The 21,231-nt window shown below is 46.6% G+C and overlaps 1 protein-coding gene across 10 annotated transcripts in view; it reads left to right on the forward strand.

The window, feature by feature from the left end:
- Positions 1-21,231, forward strand: part of LOC144100920 (BAI1-associated protein 3-like) — a 334,037-nt gene that overhangs the window by 147,233 nt on the left and 165,573 nt on the right. The window contains exon 1 of one of the 10 annotated variants that reach the window (XM_077633834.1): positions 17,239-17,437. The exons of the other annotated variants lie outside the window; for them this stretch is intronic. Coding sequence (XP_077489960.1) covers positions 17,277-17,437 — 161 coding nt within the window. The 5' untranslated portion in view covers positions 17,239-17,276. Of the gene's footprint in view, positions 1-17,238; positions 17,438-21,231 lie in introns of those variants that run through there. 10 annotated transcript variants of the gene reach the window in all.

Genomic DNA, 21,231 nt, shown 5'->3' on the forward strand with positions numbered 1-21,231 from the left:
TAAAATGCGAAACGGCCTAGACGGAGACTGTTTGCTTAATCTATGGGGTGAAAGTCTTCCATGATGGCCCGATTTTTCCAAGGCTCTCCACAGGCGTGTTTATGTTCACCGTTTCTCAAGTTATAACGCCGATCTAGGGCCCACTTATATAAACGCCGAGAAATGGCAGGCTCGTGGAGAGGGGAGGATAGGAAAAAGGAGGGTTCGATAAAGATTAATCGCTCGTGATTTTGGTTCTTCTAACGCCTTCTTCATCACACCCGAGCGCTCTAGACGGCTGCGATAATTCTCAGGGATGCGGAGGGCGGCTTTAACGACGGGCCGAGCGCTTAAGAAACACTTAACGCGTCGCCGACACGATGGTTCGGAAAACCGAGGCTCTCGTCCCGTGCTAGGCTGATGGGATCCGTTCGAGGGATAAGTTTGTTCGGGGAACGAATAAAAACGTTTTTTATTTTGTATATGTTCACTTTGCAGGGCATGGAACAAAAAACCGTCGACTACAAACCTGTCCGTCTCTTGAACAGCCTCTTGTTCGCTTTTACCGCCATAGTTATGGTTTACACCACGCCGGGGTGGTTATAATTTTTACAGTGAGCAGGCCGGCGCTGTGCTCGCTCAGCTTATTTCCCGTGCACGGAAGGAGAGAGTGGTTTCAATTGCAGCGCTTGGAATGGTATATGTGGGGTGAATAGCGTATTGTTCCGCGCCTCGGGTTACAAAGCTACAAATGCGGCGTATATTGAATGACGGAGGCAGAAAAATGAACTGGAAGAAGATGTAGGCGAACACGAAGGTAGTCTCTATAGAAACCTGGAGAACAATAACCACAGCAATAGGAACCAGGTGCTTTTAGAGGCCATCTATCGCAGTGCACTGCAGGAGCAGTTTCATTTAATGTGTATGCCCAGGAGGGAGGACAGCTACATAACGACGGTTTATATCTCCCCGCTGTTTGGTCGTAAATCCTCGGGATTTCTTCTCCCCAGAGGTGAAGTTTCTTACGGTGGACCCACACGCTAAGGCGCTGTGCTGGTCATCAACGAAACAGATCTCCCGGGGAAACCATCGTCGTGACATATGTTGTGTTGTGTTGGGTTTTATGGCGCATAGGCAACTAAGGCCATCATGCGCCAAGCTGGAGGTATAGGAGAAATCTCTGGATGATTTTATGGAAATGTGAAAATCGTCGCTGGTGCAGAGTGCTTAAATAGTTAAAATTACCTCATGATGATGAAGGAAAAAGATGCTAGAAATTGGTACTATTAAAAACGTTTAAAGGGGGTCGGGTCACCTCAGCAGCCATCCTTACCAGGGTAAGGATCTCGAGGCTTCCAACCAATCAAATACAGACCTCACCCTTTTTCTCAGGAATGAGGAATGGCCGAGGTGTGTCAGGCGAAGTACTGGGTCATGATTTAAATATTTTTAGGAAAACCAGCTTCTGTTAAAAATCTAAAAACACAGGACATGTCCACAATTGCGTTATCACTCAAGAGCAGTGCTGGATGAAAAGGGATGCACTGGTTATAAAACGGAGAAAAACACATTTTCCGTAGCCTTTCCAGTTTAGAGCATGAAATTAAAATGTGAGTCACTGTAAGTTCTTCTCCGCATGTACAAACTGGTATGTCTTCTTTCCTTAGCAGAAAGTTGTGTGTGAAGTGTGTGTGACCTATCCGGAGTCCGCAGATAATGACCTCTTTGAAACGTTTCTGGTGCACACATGACTTCCATTCACCTAGGACTGGTTTTATTAACCGTAGTTTGTTATTTAGTTCGTTGTTCCAGGTGGACTGCCATTTTTTCCTTGCATTAATATGTATTAAGTTCATGCAATCTCTATAGGGCACATTTATGTTTTTAATTTGCTTTTCACAAGCTTGAGCAGCGCACAAATCTGCTCTTTCATTGCCCTTTATGCCAACATGACTTGGTACCCAGCAGAGTCTTATGTTTTGTCCTTGGGCTATGGCTGTTGTAATGTTGTGTATGAGGTCGCCAAGCAGCGGGGTTATTGCATTTCTAGGATGAAGGGCTGTGAGCACACTTAGTGAGTCTGTGTAAATAATACTGTTGGGTAGGTTCTCGTTTAGTATTTTTTCTATGGCTACACAAATGGCGTAACATTCCGCAGTGAAGATGGAAGCGCACTGTGGAAGTCTTAATATTTTATTCCAATTTCCCTGTACAACTGCACTTCCAACGTATGCATCTGTTTTGGAACCGTCGGTATAAAATGCTGTGAAAGTAGTATACTTTTCCTCGAGTGTGAGGAATTCTTGTATTATATGTTGTTGCGGAATTTGTTTCTTAGGGAACTGTGTTAGAGTGAAATCACAGATTTCAGGGAAATTGTGCCATGGCGGCAGTGGACCTCGCCTTCGGGCAATGTTTGGCAATACGTCTAATATGCTAAGGTTCCGGCACATGTCTTCAAATCGCAAGAGGAGAGGCCGAGTAGCTTGAGGCTTGCTGTTGAAGAGTGTTCTAGAAAGGCACTTTGTGGCGATAGGGTAACATAGATGTTTATGCAGTGAACGGATTTTTAGAATGTATGAGCATGTGAGTATGGCTCTTCTATCTGTAAGCGATGGTTCATTGGTCTCTACATGGAGACTGTTTATGGGTGATGTCCTATATGCACCAGTGGAGAGACGTAAACCTAAATTATGTACCGGATCTAGCCGTTTGAGGTACGATGGTCTCGCTGATCCATACACTACACATCCGTAATCCAGGGTAGAGCGTACTACAGAGCGGTATATTTGTAACAGACATGTCCTATCGGCTCCCCAGTGTTTTCTCGACAGTACTTTGAGTATGTTCAGGGATCGAGAAGCCTTCTTTTTCAGCGCATTTATGTGAGGCATAAAGGTGAGCTTTCTGTCGAATGTTACACCTAGAAATTTATGTTCTTTTTTCATGGCTAAGTCTATTTCGTTCAGGTGTAGGGTGGGATCTATCTGCATGCCTCGTCTGAGTGAAAAAAGAATGGCCACCGATTTCTGTGGAGAAAAACGGAAGCCATTTTGGTCTGCCCATATTGCCAGTTTATTTATTGTTAGCTGTATCTGTCGTTCACATGTTGATGTATTCGAGGATATGTAGGCTATCTGGAGATCATCTACATAGACAGAATACATTACGGACCTCGGGATTATTTTCCTGATAGAATTCATTTTTACAATAAAGAGTGTTGTGCTCAAAATACATCCTTGAGGTACTCCGTTTTCTTGGATAAACTTCTTTGAAAGGGTTGAGCCTAGGCGGACGTGAAATGTACGGTTAGACAAAAAGTCTTTAAGGCAGTTCAACATCCTGCCGCGGATGCCCAGTTCAGCCAGGTCTTGAATAATCCCAAATCTCCACGTTGTGTCATACGCCTTCTCTAAATCGAAGAAGACAGCGAGACAATGCTGTCTGTGTACAAAAGCCTCACGAACAGTGTTTTCAAGACGAACCAGGTGGTCGGTGGTGGAGCAAGCCTTTTTAAAACCGCATTGATGGACATCCAGAAGCTCCCGGTCTTCTAACACGAATGATAGTCTGATGTTCAATACACTTTCAAAAGATTTCGCTAGGCAGCTAGTCAGAGCTATGGGCCTATAGCTGCTAGGAAGAGTAGAGGGCTTTCCGGGTTTTAATAGAGGAATAATAACGGCCATCTTCCAGGCTTCAGGAAGTTTCCCCGATACCCAAACTTTGTTAAAAAAATTTAAAAGTGCCTCCACAGCCGGTTCAGAGAGATGAGCCAGCATTTGATAATGTATTTCATCTGGGCCAGGTGCAGTTTGCTTACCAGCGGACAGTACTCTATTAATTTCTTGGATTGTAAGTAGGTTATTATAGGGCTCATTTGAACTGCCACTTGTCGGCAGTCTTTGTTTTTCAGCTGCGTTTTTGTATTTCAGGAATGATTCTCTGTAGTGAGATGAACTGGAAACTTCAGAAAAATATTCACCCAAAATATCTGCCTGCTCTTCTAAATTTGTCTGTATGCCAGGGGTTGATAGAAACGGAACTGTGAATGGGGAGTAGCTGCCATTTATCTTTTTTACCATCTCCCACATTTGTTTTGACGTAATTGAGCTGTTTATTGAGGACACGTAACCTTGCCATGAAGTTTTTTCTGCATTACGGCGAATATATCGAGCTTTTGCTCTTGCCTTTTTAAAGCTTATTAAGTTCTCGTGCGTTGGGTACCTACGAAAAATTCCCCAAGCTTTGTTTTGTTTCTTTTTTGCATCTCTGCATTCCTGTGTAAACCAAATTTTGTGATTCTGCTTTACTACTCCAGATGACCGAGGAATTGCTAGGCGTGCAGCTGTTAAAATGCAGTTCGTGATAGCTTCATTCAGTTGGTCTATGCTGAGGTCATCTGAAAATATTTTATCTAAGCTGGCCCTTTCTCTAAAAAGTTCCCAGTCGGCTAATTGTACCTTCCACCGTCGTGGTTTCGTTGGGGTGACTAGTGGTGGGGATGTTAGGCTTATTGATACAGGGAGGTGATCACTGCCGTATGGGTTATCAATGACATCCCATTTAAAATCACAAAAGATAGAAGGTGAAGTAAAAGACAAATCTATGCAACTCATTTTTCCCGTGCTCGGAGAGCAGTATGTATCTTTGCCGGTGTTAAGAAGGCAAACATTATTACTTAGAATAAAATCTTCTAAAATACGACCTCTTGCATCAGTGTGTGCACTGCCCCAAAAACCGGAGTGGGCATTAAAATCACCAACTAGCAGATATGGCTCCGGTAGCTGTTCTAAAAGGGATTCTAAATCATGAAGTGTTACTGTTAGGTGTGGTTCAAGATATATGGTGCATATTGTGAGTGTTTTAAAATGAAGAATGGTGACTGCGACGGCTTCGTATTTGGTTTTAAGTTTAATCTCGCGGGTTGCCACACCATTCTGGATGACAATGGCAACACCTCCAGACAGTTTGCTTGCTTGCTCTCGGTCACACCGAAAGATATTACACTTGTTTAAAATATTTTTTTGTTTTGGACCTAAGTTGGTCTCCTGTAAGCACAAAGCCACCGGGGACATTGTGTTTAAAAGCTCTTTTATGTCAGAGTAGTTATTTATTAGTCCTCGGCAGTTCCACTGTATAAGGAACGCCATATTTCACTAGTGTAGTTAAAACTTAGGGTACCGGTTTTGGGGGTGCCAATACCGGGGTCTTTTTTCTTTTTCGCTCCATGGAGCTGTGCCTCTGCTGCAGCAAAGGCGAATTCTGAGTTGTGTCCATCGCCTCATTAGAGGCTCTGGACTTCCGCGGTGAACCCGCAGGTGTACGGTTTGTGGGCTTCTCCCGACTGGGGGAAGCCTTTCGGGCGGCCGACTGAGGGGCCGGCGGGCCCTTGCTCAGAGGTGGCAGGGCAGCCTTCGCTGCATCTGCCGGGGGCGGGGGTGGCCCTGCCTCAGGCATTTCCTGGGCAGTGGCCGAAGCCTGGTGTGGTGTGCCGCCCCTGCGCACCACATCGGCGAAATTTGTTTTTGCCGTGAACTGGAAAGCTGATGGGAGTCTTTTCCGAGCTTCTTGGTATGTTATGTTTTCCTTTGTCTTTATTGTTATTATTTCCTTCTCTCTCTTCCAGGTAGGACATGACCTCGAGTACGCGGGGTGATCCCCTTCGCAGTTCGCGCACAGTGGTGAAGCACTGCAGTCCACAGATTCATGATTTTTTGACGAACATTTGGCGCATGTTTGGCGGCCACGACAGCTCTGTGAGCCATGGCCAAATCTTTGACATTTGAAGCAGCGTCTGGGGTTTGGGATGTACGGTCTTACATTTATTTTGAGATATCCTACTTCTATGGTTTCGGGAAGTTGGCTGGAGGCAAAGGTCAGGACTATGTGTTTTGTTGCTATTTCCTTGTCATCTTTTCGGATTTTAATACGATGTACTTCGGTGACGCTCTGGTCTTTCAGACCCTCCAACATCTCTTCTTCAGAAAGGTTCAGGAAATCGTGTTCAGATATTACTCCTTTCACTGTGTTTAGTGATCGATGTGCAGTAATGGATACAGGAATGTCTCCAAAGGACACTATGGATGGGAGTTTGGAAAATTGCACTTTGTCTCGGATTTGGAGGAGTAGGTCGCCACTGGCTAGCTTCGTCACCTTGTAGCCAAGGCCCAGGGCGTCGGTAAGAGATTTAGAAACAATGAATGGGGACATTTTCCTAGCTGGTTGATCTAGATTTTCACTATGTACGACATGGTACCTAGGGAAAACTTCTTTTGTTTTTTGCAGGAACTGCGTAGTGGCATCGGTCCGCCCTCGTTTATGAGGGCGATCATTTGTTGAAGGAAAGGGATCCATAAAAAAAAGTTGTTTTTCGGCTGCGGTGGCAGCCACCCACCACGGAGCCCAACATGGGGACGGGACAGACGGTTGCAAGCAAGGCCTGCCCGCGTCAGCTGTACACCGCAACTATAACCGAATATGACGCAACTCAGGGTAGTTCGTCACACAAGGTTAACCCTCGCCGCCAGGAAAAAGGAGAAACCAAGAAGTGAGTAGGGGATAGGAGAGTTGTGAGAAAGAAGATAGGAAAGTAAAAGATGGAGGGGAGGATAGGAAAAGGCGACTGCCGATTCCCCCCGGTCGGGTCAGGCCGGAGGTGCTGTCTGCAGGAAGCTGGGGCCAAAGTGGTGTGTTGCCTCCGCCAAGGGGCCTTAAGGGTCCAAACGCTCGGCATCGGCTCAACCACCAGGATCCCCTTTTCCCCGGACACGGCGATGCCACGCACGGCGAGGCGCGGGTGCTCGGGTCCGTGGTGATGCACAGTTCACCATCATCCCCTTGCGGAGATGTCCCTGCGGATGCTCGGGAACCCGCGGTGTCGCCACTCACCGTCGCGACGCCTGCAAGCTGCAGGCGCCCCCCTGCGGGGTCGTCGTGACATATGTTGATGCAAACAGGCTTTGGTGGCCCTCTGCGTGGAGAGCCTTGGTGCCTCTTCTTATGTTCATTAGCGATAAATCATGGTAACGCAATGGATGCTTAACCGCAATTCACCGTTTGCTGTACCGTTCGTACGTCTGCTTCACCATCACATCTTAGCGTTGTTTCACAATGAACGTCTAGTACTTGCAAAAGCAGTGCCATATAAAAAACACCCACCAGTTATTAGATAACAGGTGAGTTTGCCGATAAAGACGAAACAAAAAAGACATGCAGACGCACACGAGAAACGCTTTGCGCAACTGCTGCAGAATTGCATGCAGACCACGAAATTCCCTGTAGTCTGTCGAGGTTATCTCCATCTTGCTCTTCTCCCAAGTTCAGCTGGATGACATAAATAACCTGTCCTCCTATATACGCCGGCACGTGTGCATTCTGCGTTCTGTACGCGAGTGCTTAGAGCGTACTCTTCAAAGGCGCAATTGCTCCTTATTGTAATCTAGAGGGTTTTTGTAGTGCAGATGCGAAGATGCAAGGGCATAATGTTCAGGAAATGTGGTGCGCAGGCATAAATTTTGCTTTAAAAAAAAGTACCTGACATCTGGAGCTCCTGTTGGGCGAAGTAGTCCAACAACGACAGCTATGCAACGTCATCCCCTTGCCCCCTCCCTTCCCAAACCCCCTTCCCTCCATAACCGTGTTCACACTGCAAGTAGTAAAACATCAGGGTGGCCAACTGATGTCCTGTGAGGGGGTGCTTTGTCGTTTTTCCTTCAGTAAACGTTTTTATGGTACGTGTAATCCAACGTCCCGAAGTTGCAATTTTGCTATGAGGAACGCTGTAGGGGAGGGCCGCGGATTAATTTCTACTGGACTAGCAACTGTGCTTTATAGAAGAAAATAGTCTCCTAGGAAAAGTGGAAAAGTTTGCGCAGCTCAGTTAACAACAATCTACATCTAAAGATAAGCTGTGATCTAACGCTGTTGCGAAAGGAAGCTCAGTTCCTTCTGCATGAGGTAGATAGAAGGACTGCTGATGCAATCATCTCCTTGAATACTAATGAGGAACGCTTCGAGGATTTCGCGCTCAACTTTTCCCTTGCCTCTGCCGACAATACTAACATTGGAAAATAGCGGGTAGCAACCGCATTCCCGGCAATGTCAAGGCAAATAGAGACTGGTTTTACTCCTGAACATGTAAAAACTGACCCAGAATTCAACACTACTTAATTTCTACCATCTGGGGCTCTTTAACGGGCACTGACATCGTACACCACACGGGTGGTGGTGGTGAAAACATTTATTGAGACAGAGAGAGAAAAGTTGCTCCATACAAGTGGGGACCCTAGTCCAGGGCTCCACTGCTGAGAGCAGCTCTGCCCTGACTGACTCATATAGGCGACGTTGGTAACCCAGTTTCGAGCTTAGCAGCCTTTCTGTTGTTTTTTTTTTCGCTTTTATCGAAACGCGGTCGCCGCGGCAGCTTCTGTGGCCTTGAGCATAGGGACCCTTTGTAAGCCAAACTTCTTTTGTGCGGCTGTTGAAAACCAATAGAAATAATCTCGTCCCGTGGAATGAAACTACACACGCCACGAAACTGCCGCTTCGGCACTTCGAGAGCGGATCCTGAGTTCGAAGTGAAAGGATCTGCGTTTATCAACTTGCGGCCTGACTTTCGTTTTTCTTCTGTTTATTGCCGTGATTTGCAGCCCCCTATATGTGTCTGCGGATTAGGGCGGGTGAGTGATAACCTGGGTCCTTCACTCCGGGCCGCGTTCCCGGCATCCATTTTTCCTTTTCCGGTGGCGCCCTCTCGCTCCTCAGAATAAAATGCCAGTTCTATCACTCCTCAGACGAGCTCCTGCTGCCCACTCTTTGCCTAGCGCATTTGCTACTTGATTTCAGGGTTAGCTGAGTGAGTGAGTGACCGAATGCCCGAATGCTCGAATACGGAATAGTTGTGACAATTGCGAATACTGAGTGGCCGAATAGTTAGAGTTTTTTTTATTACATGAACCACAACCGGACTGTGAGCAACAGGTGCGCCGTTGAGTTATACAGGTGCCTGCGAGGGCGTATAGTGAGTGGCACTTATGGACCACAGAAGATGGGAGTGGTGTCGCGTTAGGCGGGACCACATAATGCGGCGAAGGTGCGGGGGTGGAGCGTCCAGTATTCTTAATTTAAAATAAAAATGGGGAGAGAAGGAGTTAGGGAGGAGGAAGTGTGGCGGCCGTTGGCTGCCGGCTCTAGTGTGAATTTAAGCGTCGCACAGTTATTAAGCGCGAAACGGAACACATGTTATTAACCGACTTCCATGGCATCACCTATGACAGTGAGGGACGCCAGCTCAGTTAACATGCTTAAATAGAGGGGAGACGTTGCCGCTCTAAACAGGTGGAGTGAAGGGTATCTGAAAGAGAGTTGATGCGTAAAAACGAAACAGGATCTATGCGACGAAGCTTATGCGCCAGTTGCCGCCCTAGCGCAGCTTGTGCTGCCGCCCCGCGGCTTTCGGTGTAAACCTATGGCAGCGTTAGTTGTCTCATTAACAAGTTCAGCGGTTTGTGACAAGCAGAGCTGATTGGCGTAGCGAATCTCTGAGCCCTTGTAATTAAGGGATTCCATCGGCGAGCAGAGCGCGTCGTAATGCGTTACTATCGAACGGCGTTCTCGCGAGTTGCATTTGAAAATAAACAGCGCAATAGAAGTCATCAAAAAGTAGCAAGAACACGAAAACGTAAAGCACCGGTGCTGACTAACTGTGGCCTTCACTGAACCGACGGAGTAGTAGTCACAGAGAAGAAAAACTTAATCTGTCAGGTAAATGAAAGTTCTCACAACGCCGAATCCACCGTTGTCAAGGATTGGCGTCGGGGCGTGTTAAATGCATTTTCCAAGAAGGGGGCGCTGTTACCATGCACAGGAACTTAATTGTGACACTCGTCGTTATAAGCGCAACATTCAAAGTGGAGGATGCCTGAAAAGGTCAGCGATTAAGCTTAAGTGAATGCATGAGCAAATGGGGATTACAAACTCGTTAATTTTATGCCCCGTGCCGCCACGTCACTTTGCTGTGACGACTGTGCACGTACATCGGCGTGGACGGCAAAAGAGCAAGCTGACGTGTGACTTAAACGAGCTCTTTATTGAGGGAACTTTTTCTCACGATGAGAAAGCGACTTAGCAGCAGCGGTAGCACCAGGTGCACACGGGGGGCCGTGGGGATAAGGATGCCTGCCACATTCGGCCGTGCTCATTTTAATTGTGACTGCGAACTTGCAAGCGACGACAATCGCAAACATCGTAGAAGCTGCCAACCGCTATCCCGATCGCGATCGTTCCACAGTTGTACACGTCGCGTGTCAAGTTACAAACAGTGCTAAAGGCATGTTGCGGTAAAGAGATGAAAAAGAAACTGAAGAGGCGTTTACAATTGTAGCGAATGCATTATAATAAGGAGAACTTAACTTAAAATTTACCACCTTTTCCGCCTTATTTCCTCAATGTCATGAAAATAAGTGGCAGCGTGGTACCATCCCGAAGCGCCCGAAAGCACCCTGTTCCAAGCTGACCTCGGTCACACGATGGCGTAGCTCCCAATCCTGCCATTCTGGGTGGCCTGCATAACATCCCTATTGAGAGCTGCTCTTTTTGGTTATGGCATATGACGGCAAGGGTCCTTTACATATAAGGCCTCGCATACAGCTGCCAACAAGGTCTACATTTTCTATTTTCTGGATTAATGCGAATGCGTTAGCATTATAACGCCCATTATCGCAGGGAGTGTCCGGTGTTGGCGTGTGAAGCCTGGCCTCAAGGGAAGCAAAGTGAGGAGAGGAAAACCCCTTTCTCCACTTTCAGAGGAGAGGAGGAAGGGAGAGCTACGAGAAAGATTGGTGGAGAGGCGACGGGTGGCAAAAGAGACGCCGGGGCCTCCAATCAGGGTCGAGGAGTGGGGATATAGGGTAGAGTGTGTTACACGGTGATTGGCAGACTGGATCACGTGACCCGCTTGTGTGTTCTGAAATGCTCAGCGGCAGCGGCTGCTCGGTCAGGGGTCAGCACTAATGCTAGCGCATACTCCTCCCCATGAATCGCACTGATCGTCTCTGATTCTATTTTTTTCTGTATTTCTGCAGTTACCCCATATTTCTTTATTCTATATCTTCTATGCATTTGTTTCCTGTGAGAAAAAAACAAACTATAGAACGCTCTTTAGTGCGACGTCATCTTTGGTGTGCTAGTCATCGATTGCGTCGCGAGATATAGTTGCACTCTCGCTTTCGCAAAGCTAAACAGATGGCATCGATTTTATCTTCAGAGACGAGTTTCGCTGTCGGTGTTTGCGCAGTTTAGTGCTGCCTGGTGTTTGTAAGCCGGAACTGTGTGCCGTTCAGCCGATGCTGAGACGACAGCGCAGGAGGTTATGGGGTTCCCGTGCTTCATCGAGATATTTGGACTGAATCACTACTTGCAATTTCTTTGAGTGGAGATGACGGCGCTGCAAAATTACCGCTTAAAACCCGCAGCTTCGCCAAGAGGCCTAACGCTTACCTGTTGTCATTGTGAGCGGCAATGTTTTCGTAGTGAGCGCTGTCAGCAATGCCATCGTCAACTAAAATATCGCGTGCCCACGGTCGTCCGAACGTTCGTACTACTTCTCTCTAAAAGTTATTGTACTATCACCGGTTTGGTTGACCTTTGACTGGGAACTGCGCTGATAAAAGGTAAAAGTAGGGACTGCAAACAAAGGTAAGATACCTGTGTAAGGTCTAGCTGCAGGTAGGGTCAGTACGAACGGGTAGACACATCATTTCCGAGAAGTCAGGAATTGAGTAGCAGTTTTGTCTAAGAAGCAAGCTTTCTGTATGTCCTAATAATACCTACTCTAGACGAACGGTAAATTTGGGGTCCTCTTAAAGTTTGATACAAAGGGGAAAAATAATTTTTTCTTGAGCCTGATAAGAGTTTTTTGGTATACTGCTCATGACATTACACAGCTGTAGTAAAGAGCCTAACTACAGAGTACGTGCCCACTTGCGTGAAAGAATGTACTGCAGAACGGGGGATTTATTTTGCATATTTTGTTTATGTGGCGGAAGGCTGCCCACCAGAAAGTTTGTGAAACTTCTCGCGCACCTGGCGCTGCAGTAAACCGCAAGCTTGTTCAATATGAACATATCGTTGGGGCACTTATCGGCGTTCCTGTTAATCGATGCCTACAGGGACTGCGGGTTACACCTAGTCAACTAAAGATTCTCAATTCGTAGCCACTTCGGTGGCCAGTGGAGCGGAAAGTTCAGTGGAGCAGAAACAAAAAAAAAGACAGATGAAGATGTGTGGGTTTTGAGCTCAAGTCACCCTACAGGTGAGGTGAAAGTTTCAGTTCAAAAATTTTCATAGGTTAAAGAAGTTAGTCTTGAGACATGAGACATGAATTTTTTTGTTTCATTGCTCGAATTTGTTTCTGTTGTTTTTTTACCGAGCAGAGCACAGGGAGCCTCTCTCTCGGACGCTTTTGAGGGGACGCAAAGGATGACCCTGTGTGGGAATGCGCAGGTGGTCATCTTCTCGCAGCCTCATTTTTCGCCTCTGTTCGGAGGCTCGTCGATGCACTTTCTTCTTAAAGAACAAGCGAGCAGTGAAACAACCACAATGCACTCTACTCTGACGAAGGGAAAGGGCGGCTCACTGTTTGCCAGGGTTTGGCCGAGAACAAACTGATGGCTCCGATGACGAGACAAAGCCACTCGAATCGAGCGCCACTGTGGCCTTCTACGTAAGATCGATTCAGGTACACTACTCGAAAGCTGCTGCTGTGGGAGCATGCTTCCGCGACGTCCTCCAGCCGCCTACTCTAGGATGTTTTCCTTTTCATATTTTGCGTTGCTCATTCCCCGGATAGGTAGATCTACTTGTATTCTCTTATTAGCCGCATTTGATGCTAGTTCGAAGCCTTCGAATCGCAAGACGCAGCCCAAGCAGCAAAATTGATGGAGCTTCACCAGAGTTCAGGTATGCCCTACGGGATGATGATCGGGGTTGTGCCTTTGTCTTCTTGCCTCAAGGACCGAGTAGCGAAGCACGCCCAGTTTTCCGGGACATTGCCAACTAGGGTCATCTGTCGGCCGTTAGTAGCGGACACTGCGTAACTTAGGGGGTATCTTTCAATTTATAGTTAAGATAAAGCGCAAAGAGTGCGGTTAAATGGCTCGACTAAGACATCCATACTATTGGCCTACTCATCATTTCATTTAATTTAATTTAATTTTCATTTATTCATAATCTTGCCAAACAAATTATCCGATGGGGTGCAGAGTTTGACGTATAAAATGCTTCTCTACGCTTGCACCAACTAGTTCTGACGGCGATACAAAATTAGTGTGTTGTATGAAACATTCAAAATCTCAGCGGCAGGTTTTACAGTTTTAAATGGTCAGCGTCATGCAGCATGAAGCGGAAGCTATCCTCCCGAACAACCCGCATTTATTCTTATCTTCTGGGCTTAGAATAAGTGACCGCCTGTGATAGGAGACTATATAGCTGACAGGCAGCCTTAGTTCGTTTTTTTTAATCCTCTATTAAATGCTCCATACCGTGTGATTTTAATGAGCATAAAGCGTGGAGGGCAACTTCTATCTGCAATTGCCTTTGGGGGCCGGTCTAGGATTACAATAAGAATTGCTATTATTTTGAGAAGCTTTTTAGCTATCACAGCCCGAGTATGGACAGATCCCGGTTCAACGCTGACCTATTGGAATTGCTTCCAGTTTTAGATGCCTGGAAACGCAGCAGCAGTACAGCATCCTTAAATATAGGGAGGATAAAATGCTTCCCCGGCCGTGGGAGGATTGCGTCCCAGCTCATTTGTCCGTTTGCCATTTCGGACGGGACGGATAGAAAATTGAGCGGCTGTAGGGCACACGCGGGAAGACAGCGTTATTTACTAGGTCCAATCTAGACCAGATATCGAAGGGCGAACGGAAGAGCTTTAGTTGTCCGTGACATATCGTCCTGCGTGGTCAGCGTCACATGGAGAACGGTTAAAGACAAATGGGCACTCGGTGCCATTCTACAGCCCCCCCCCCCCCCTTGTCGCACACGAGAAAACGAACTATTTCTTTCTTCCTCTTTACATTGATGTAGTCGTGAATAAAAAAATTCAAAGGCGGCGATTACAATACTCTCTAATGCGAAATTTGTGCCTAGCTCTGTAGGTGCCTCAGGCTCTGCAGGTTTACTGTTTTGCTTTGCTGGTGTCGTCGGCACGTCCGGCGAAGATATTAGTTCGATAATAGTATTAGCAGATGAAGACGACTATGTGCAATGCATGGCACACGAGAATGTGCATATTACTTCAGCGCCAACATCAAGCCACATTGCGCATGCATCGCGAAAACAATGGTAATGCCTTTGGGACGACGTCATAATCTTTGAGAGTCACCTTCTTTCAATTTAGGCCTCACTTGCTGAGCGACTCTTCTGCAAAATTGCGTTCTTTGATTTATAAATCAGTGCTGCGCGGAAGAGAAGAGAACGAACCGAAAGTTCCACCCTAGCGAATGTTTTTGACGCCAAGCTGTGTGCGTGGAGAATTCCGCGGACAAACTGTTAATTTCTTTGCATGCCAGAGTAAAAAAAGTTCCCCCAAGAAGCCTCCATCTCAGTATACGGGAGTTTTCTGTCGCGACATAGTACACAGACGGCGACGACAGCTCTAACCCCGGACCTATCCCTCATGCTGCATACAGCAGCAGTTTGCCGACACGCATTCCTAAAGCGGCGTGTATAGAGCGACATGTGGGATGACCTTATTACGTATTTATTTGGCTCCTGCGCGCAACGGGGCCTTGGCCCCAGGTTGATTTGCGTGACGACCCCCCTTCGATACGCTGACCAGCGCACGCCACACTATCAGCGCCACTGGCCACGAACGCCGGCCAAGCCGCGGGCCGAGAACGCGGACCGAGGTGTAGTAAGCAGCCTGAATCCAGGCTACACGCCATGATCGCGAGGGAACCGTGCCACCTGCAGGTGCCATATTTGGCGGTGTTTTGGACTGAGCTGGTTCTTCCCGCCCTCCGAATTGCCGGGTCCTTCTAAGGGGCTCTGCGAAGCCCACAGCCGAAGCACGCGTGCAGTGTAGGTCGAGAGAACGCACGTCAGAGGGCGCTGCAGGAGACTGCTGAGCCCCCTGGCGTGTGCTGCGGACGCCGTATGCCTTGTAGTTGGTTCTTCTGCAGCTTGATTAGTGGGCTCATTTCTTGAAATTTAGTTGGCCCCGCTCTTTCATTTCAATCCCAACGCGACTGGCAGTGCCCTCCGCTTCACCCAATGCGTCTAGGGCACCCTCTCTCATTGCACGCGCAAAAACGCCCCCAGGTAGGCTACATCGGCACGGATTCGTATCCACGCCCAGTGTTTGTGCCGGACTGCTCTTCCAGGATTTTGCGGACGGCGGAGAAGAAGGTGTTACTGCGTCGGTGGTCCAAGGTGCGTTTGAGTGAGGGCCTAACCAGGGGCTGGTCTATCTGTCTGGCTTGGAGCTGAGCTTCCCCTGTTAGCAGATGCCTGGATATAGGTGTTATCCTCATGGTGGTGGTCGCACCTGCTGCCGTCGTATTGAGGTCAGTTGGCGTGTTCTGGCAGGTTTTCCCACGTGCTGGTGGTGGTGTAGCTGCTTGTCTTGCGGGAAAAGTTTTTCTTTCTTAGAGATGAAGGCGTGCGTCCCGTTGTTTTGCAGCCGGACTGCAATGCGTTCCTCTCTTCGACAACTTCGATGTATCAGTGGAAGTCTGTGGTATTGTGCGATTCGAGTTTAGACCCAGGAGAAAATTACATATGCACTGGCAGCTCTTGTTATGTGATTTGTTTCATGGTTGGTCGTCACGGTCTCACGTCTTTCTTTGTTAATATTTCCAAGATTCCTATTTACCTAGAGAGGCTTGAGGGTTTATCAGTCGAATATGGTGTTACAGAAAAAAATGCGACAATACTTGGCTTGTCTACGTTCATTCTGCGGAACTACGAAAGAGAGCTCATTGGTTGAAGGAGTGCAGTTTTTATTGTTGTTCTTTGTCTGTCGAAGCACAGCTATTTTGAATGTTGGGAGCTACATGGTCTCCTCCTCATCTTATGGTCTTGAAGATGCCTGTTAATATGTTTATTAATATTCGGACGTCATCTTTTCTTAATAGACTTTTTTCCCTTTCATTCGATATATGGGAGCTTGCAATCGTGTTGCTTAGTGGGGATTCCCACTGAATTCACGCTTTTAGTCTTTATTCCTCGTGTATTGCGCAGTAGTGCCTACATCCATCCTGTAGTAACGCAGGCATCCTGACTGACAGCGGGAAGTGGTGAAAGCATATATCTATGAGTTGGCGTGGAAACTTGAAAGGTGATGTAGTCAGTGCAATCACTATTCATTGCCTTTTCTGAACCGCTAGAGTATAACGAGGAGAGGTATCTTCTCTAGTGCACCCATTGGTTGGATGCTCAAGAACAGTGGGGCTAAACTCTCTCACTTTCTTTGAAATGATTCATTCAGATGCACAAAACTGTACGTTCCCCATCATTGTCTGCATCATTGTCTGTCTTTGCAGTGACCTTTATTGCCGATTGAAAGTGCGTTAAGTTGCTTATATCTCACCCTCTACTCAATTTTGCACGCATTCAATTGATTTTTAGCTCGGGAAATGCTTCATTTAAGAATTGATGTCTACATCGCTGCGACGTTTCAACACATTGCTCCACTCAGCCTCATTCTTCAGGTAGTCGCCTAAGAATAACCGTAGAACCTGCAGCATTTGATTCTTATTCGTAGCTGCGGAGTGTTTTCATTCAAGAGGACATTGTTTCGAAGCTTGTGGGTTTGCAACTGAAGAACTGCTGGGCTAATTCGACGCTCAAAAAAGCTTTGTATCGAGAAAACAACGATATCCCTTAAACACAAATTGCAAGCCATAAATTATCTCGAGGCCAGTTCTAATAATATTCGTTTACTCCTCATCACTTCCTGGTTGGCTGTTTGTTCCAGCGCCCTCCTTTCAATTTCGTTCATTCGCTCTATCCCCCTCTTTGAACCTTCATCCCTTTCTTCACGACTCAGTTCATGTATCCACCCAAAGTGGGACAATCACCTCGCCTTTCGTGTTTTCATAACCCACTGCTGTTCCCTCTGTTGAATGTATAATTGCAGTATCAGATCGCCCTTATTACTGAATTTCGAAACTTTGCTGCACTCACGCCAATGAAACGAAGAGGTTTGCCCTCCAGCTTGTTCGCTGAGTGCACCTGGTTGCGTGTGCCGAGCGAAGGTGAGAGAGTCGGGTGTCCGCCCAAACCAGGGCATGGCGTTCGGAAGCTGCGTTCCCGGTGGTCTCTGGGCCGCTGCTAGACGGCGCTCCTCTGTCGGCACCGCCCTGCTGCGCGAGTTCTTTGAGCCGTCGGCGACCGCCCGGGGCTCCGAGTGCGAGCACCGTCCCTCACTGCCGCTGGACAGGAGGCAAAGGTGAGCTCCAAGTCGTGTTTACGGATTATGAGAGCTAGAAAGGGTGGGTGAGAAGAAGGTATGTGAGGAGGTTGACCGTAAGGGTGTTTCGATTCGGTACCCTGCAATTCGGAACTGGAAGCGGAGTTACAAAGCATAGAGGGCAAGGAGATTTAGGAGAAGACCTTGCTGAGCTAGTTGATGCATGGCTATGTTTAAAGACGAGTTGCGCTCACATAAAAGACGAACACAGGAAAAATAGTTTTTTTCGTGTGTTCGTCTATTATGTGTGCGCGACTCGATCTTAACGATATGGTAAGGAGGGTGATGAAAAACGAACCAAGGTAGTCAGTTACGGCCGCGCATTCTGTTAAGTCACAATATGCTGTATGGGCACGACGCCCTGTGGGCGGTGGAGCGTCCCGCTAAAGCTATCGCTCATTTTTGTTACTCCCCTGAGATTTTAATACCTTCTTAAACGATAGCTGTGGTGAAGATTCTTGGACTTTCACCGTGTGGGCCGATGTCAGAGGAAGGTACCCCACTTCAAGACACTGAGTTTGAAGCCTTTTCGTACGCTTTGCATTCACTTTGTTTTCTTCCTTTTTTTTATGCCGTTTCCTTCCTCATGCAAGCCAGGCATGAGTCTTATCCGTCATCGCAGACCTCTCTTCTGAACAACGTCTTTTTTTTTTTGAAGCAATAGTTATATCTTGGAGGGTTTCTGGGCTTTACACGTTTGTTGTAGCCACAGCGGAAATATATTCTGCTCGTCATGGAAGTGTCAGTAATGTCAACTCTGCGGTACCACGTGATCAATTTTAGAATGGACCACAGCCACAGCGCCCGTGTCGTCTTCTCTTTCCTAGGTCCGTTGTTCGTTTTGCGCTGGTCCCCAATATAGACCACGGCCATGCTCATCTGTTTGAGGGCCATTAGTTATGTACCAGCTGTAATCATATTGCCTAGAGCCCTGATGTGGCTGGGCCTAAAACTGGGGCCTAGAAAGAGGAGCTCTTGTTGTTCGTGAGCTGTCGCTGTTGTTTCTATTTTCTGGAGGGAGCGAAAAATATATTCAAGCCTTGCATTCTAATTACCTAGAGAATGCGAAGCACAATAAGGACGTGTCCTTGTAACCACTGTAGCATGTGCGCAAGAATGTTTGGGCGTCTCAATGCGCCTTTCCTTGCATGCTTGTCGGTACTGTGCATTGATGCAGGAGCAAGCGAAGCAAATGCGATAAATTTTGATTTGGTACTAAGTGGTACTAGGAACACAACGAATTTTATACTAACTGGGCCGGAAAGGCGAAGGCGCTGCGGAAAATATTCATTTATTTCTTTCTTTATTTATTTATTTATTTATTTATTTATTATTTCATAAATACTGCCGACTGCCCTTTGGCGGTCAAGGCAGGAGTGCACAAAGGAAAAAAATTACAAAGTGGTAAAAACAAAAATAACAGCGACAAAGGGCGATTACAGTACGAGGACAAAATTCAATAAGACCAACGGGAAGCAAAAAAAAGTACAGGCAAATCATCCGACGCCAAACAGACTAAGTGAACAGAATAAAAACAAGGAAACCGAAATACACTGTGTACTAGACACGCTACTGCGATACATGAGCCGAAACAGCAGACAAGAAGGATTCTGAAGATACCAGGTTGGTGATATCGCTTGGCAGTCGGTTCCATTCGGAAATGGTACGTGGAAAGAAGGAACAAGAATATGGGATCGTAACAGAGAAGGCATTCAAAATTAGAATCAGATACAATTATAACAAATCAAATCAAATTAATCAAAGTACATATCGAAACATTACACAAAATTATACATCAGAAAATAGGAGTTAAAATATATAATGACGAGCATGCGACAAGAAATGAGCTTACCGCGTTTTCCAGGCTAAACGAAACACCCGTCGCTGCCTGAAACCGTTGTCACCATCGCGTGATTGCTGGTAGGAATCAAACCTACTCACATCAGAAGCGTAGATTCCTGGGTTTAATGAAACGTGACAATATGAAAAAAAAAACCGTACAGAATGAATAACGATGGCACGACAGGACTCGACACATGTCTTCTTGCCTTCGTCATTGGTGTTTTCTAGTTAGGCTTAGTTTTCTTCGTAAAACGCTCCCTCCATCCTTCCAAACTAGGTACCATTACGCATATGATAATTTCCACGGCACTGCATTAGACAGTGTTGGCACAAGAGTCGTATTATGACCGACAGCGGCCCCGTAAGACCTCGCCTCGGCAGCGAGAAGTTTGCCAAGCTTTATGTCGCGTGTTTCACTCCCGGTGAAGAAGACGGGTTTAAATTATCTGCAGGCCCCTCGCCTGACATGTAATAAATGTAAAGACGATCCTATTTCAACACGTCTACTAGGTTTGATACAAACAAGGGATATATCTTTGATGTTAATCATTTCTGTGCCCCGTACGTAACACCCAAAGTACACATTCGAAATATAAGAAGCCCGTGAAAAATAATGCGGCCATTATGGAGTTAATGGAATCTTAAGGCAGCATTCTTCACGCGAAGAAGGTTTCCAAGTATTTGCTCATTAAAACGACGTGAGCGTGTATATGCTACTGCATATTTTTGAAAGCACGGCAAAGATTTTATTACGGAACTGCCAGCGTGAGGGATAAAGGGGCAGCCAGCCGCTAAGGACGGGGATGCACCTGAGCTGCCCAATAGATTTCAGTATCTACCGTCTTGCTTGAAGATATAAACACCTTCGGGGTTTTTACTGTGCACTACTGCGGAGCATTGGTAACGCCCATTACCCTTAAACACTTTGAAGGAATTAGGAAAATAGTTTCGCGTCTTTTAGACATCTAGAGCGATGGTATGCAGCCCTAGCAAGAATCAAAGGCGGGGAATATTAGCACTTTTGAAAAAGACTATCAGTATATTTTGGGTGGTGTATACTCTTTCATCACAGTATTCAAACAATCGTACCTACTCACACTATACCAAGTCAGTCTGATTCTCTTCTTCAGTGAATTAACAGCTCTTTTTTTTTTTGCAACGGAAATCGAAGCACCAACTAGTATGTGGACGATTGCTTCCTCGCATTCATGACGTCGACTAGACACCGGTATCTCCTCACTAACGCCCTGCCACTGCTAGTTTAATAATTCTGCTGGGTTGGCTATATGTTCATTGTTTTTCTAGAAGGTCTTCTATAAGAGTTTGATAGATATCCTGACTCGTTACAGAGAGTACATTGTTGAAGGTTCATGGGGAGTCGAATGATTACATTTCGAGGTTCACGCCGTCCACACATGAGACTGCGAAAGTGAAACGGGCGCACTTAATCTCGCGACCATCGAAATAGCTCTTTGTTCGGACAGCTCTGTAACGATGGCCACGTGGGATTGCTGTCGCGGAACTTGGAGGGCAGATCGAACGTTTAATGATCAATCAATGAAAGGTGTCTGGAAGCTCCAACGAGCTTTACAAACATATAGTCTTACATCAGATGACGAGGCTGACATTTTGGCGCCTTGGCGTCGCCTGTTGTCCGATTGTTACACCCAGCTACGTGCGGTACAGGAGAAAGGCCCGCCTGATTTACCTGCAGCTGACCGAACAACATTTAGCAATGTTGCATCAAGGCTGTCTAATAGTTAAGCAAAAGTTCATTACGTAGAATAATTAGTAGGGTAATGAATACGGATTACACTGCCAACTTTTTGCAATGTCATTAATAGCAATAGCGACAAATTATGGTTAGCAAGGACGAAGCTATTAGTAAACTAAGGACAAACTGAACTTTTCTAATATTCCAGACTTAAGTG

This window comes from Amblyomma americanum, chromosome 8 (genome assembly GCF_052857255.1).
Source record: "Amblyomma americanum isolate KBUSLIRL-KWMA chromosome 8, ASM5285725v1, whole genome shotgun sequence".
Classification (NCBI taxonomy): Eukaryota; Metazoa; Arthropoda; class Arachnida; order Ixodida; family Ixodidae; genus Amblyomma; species Amblyomma americanum.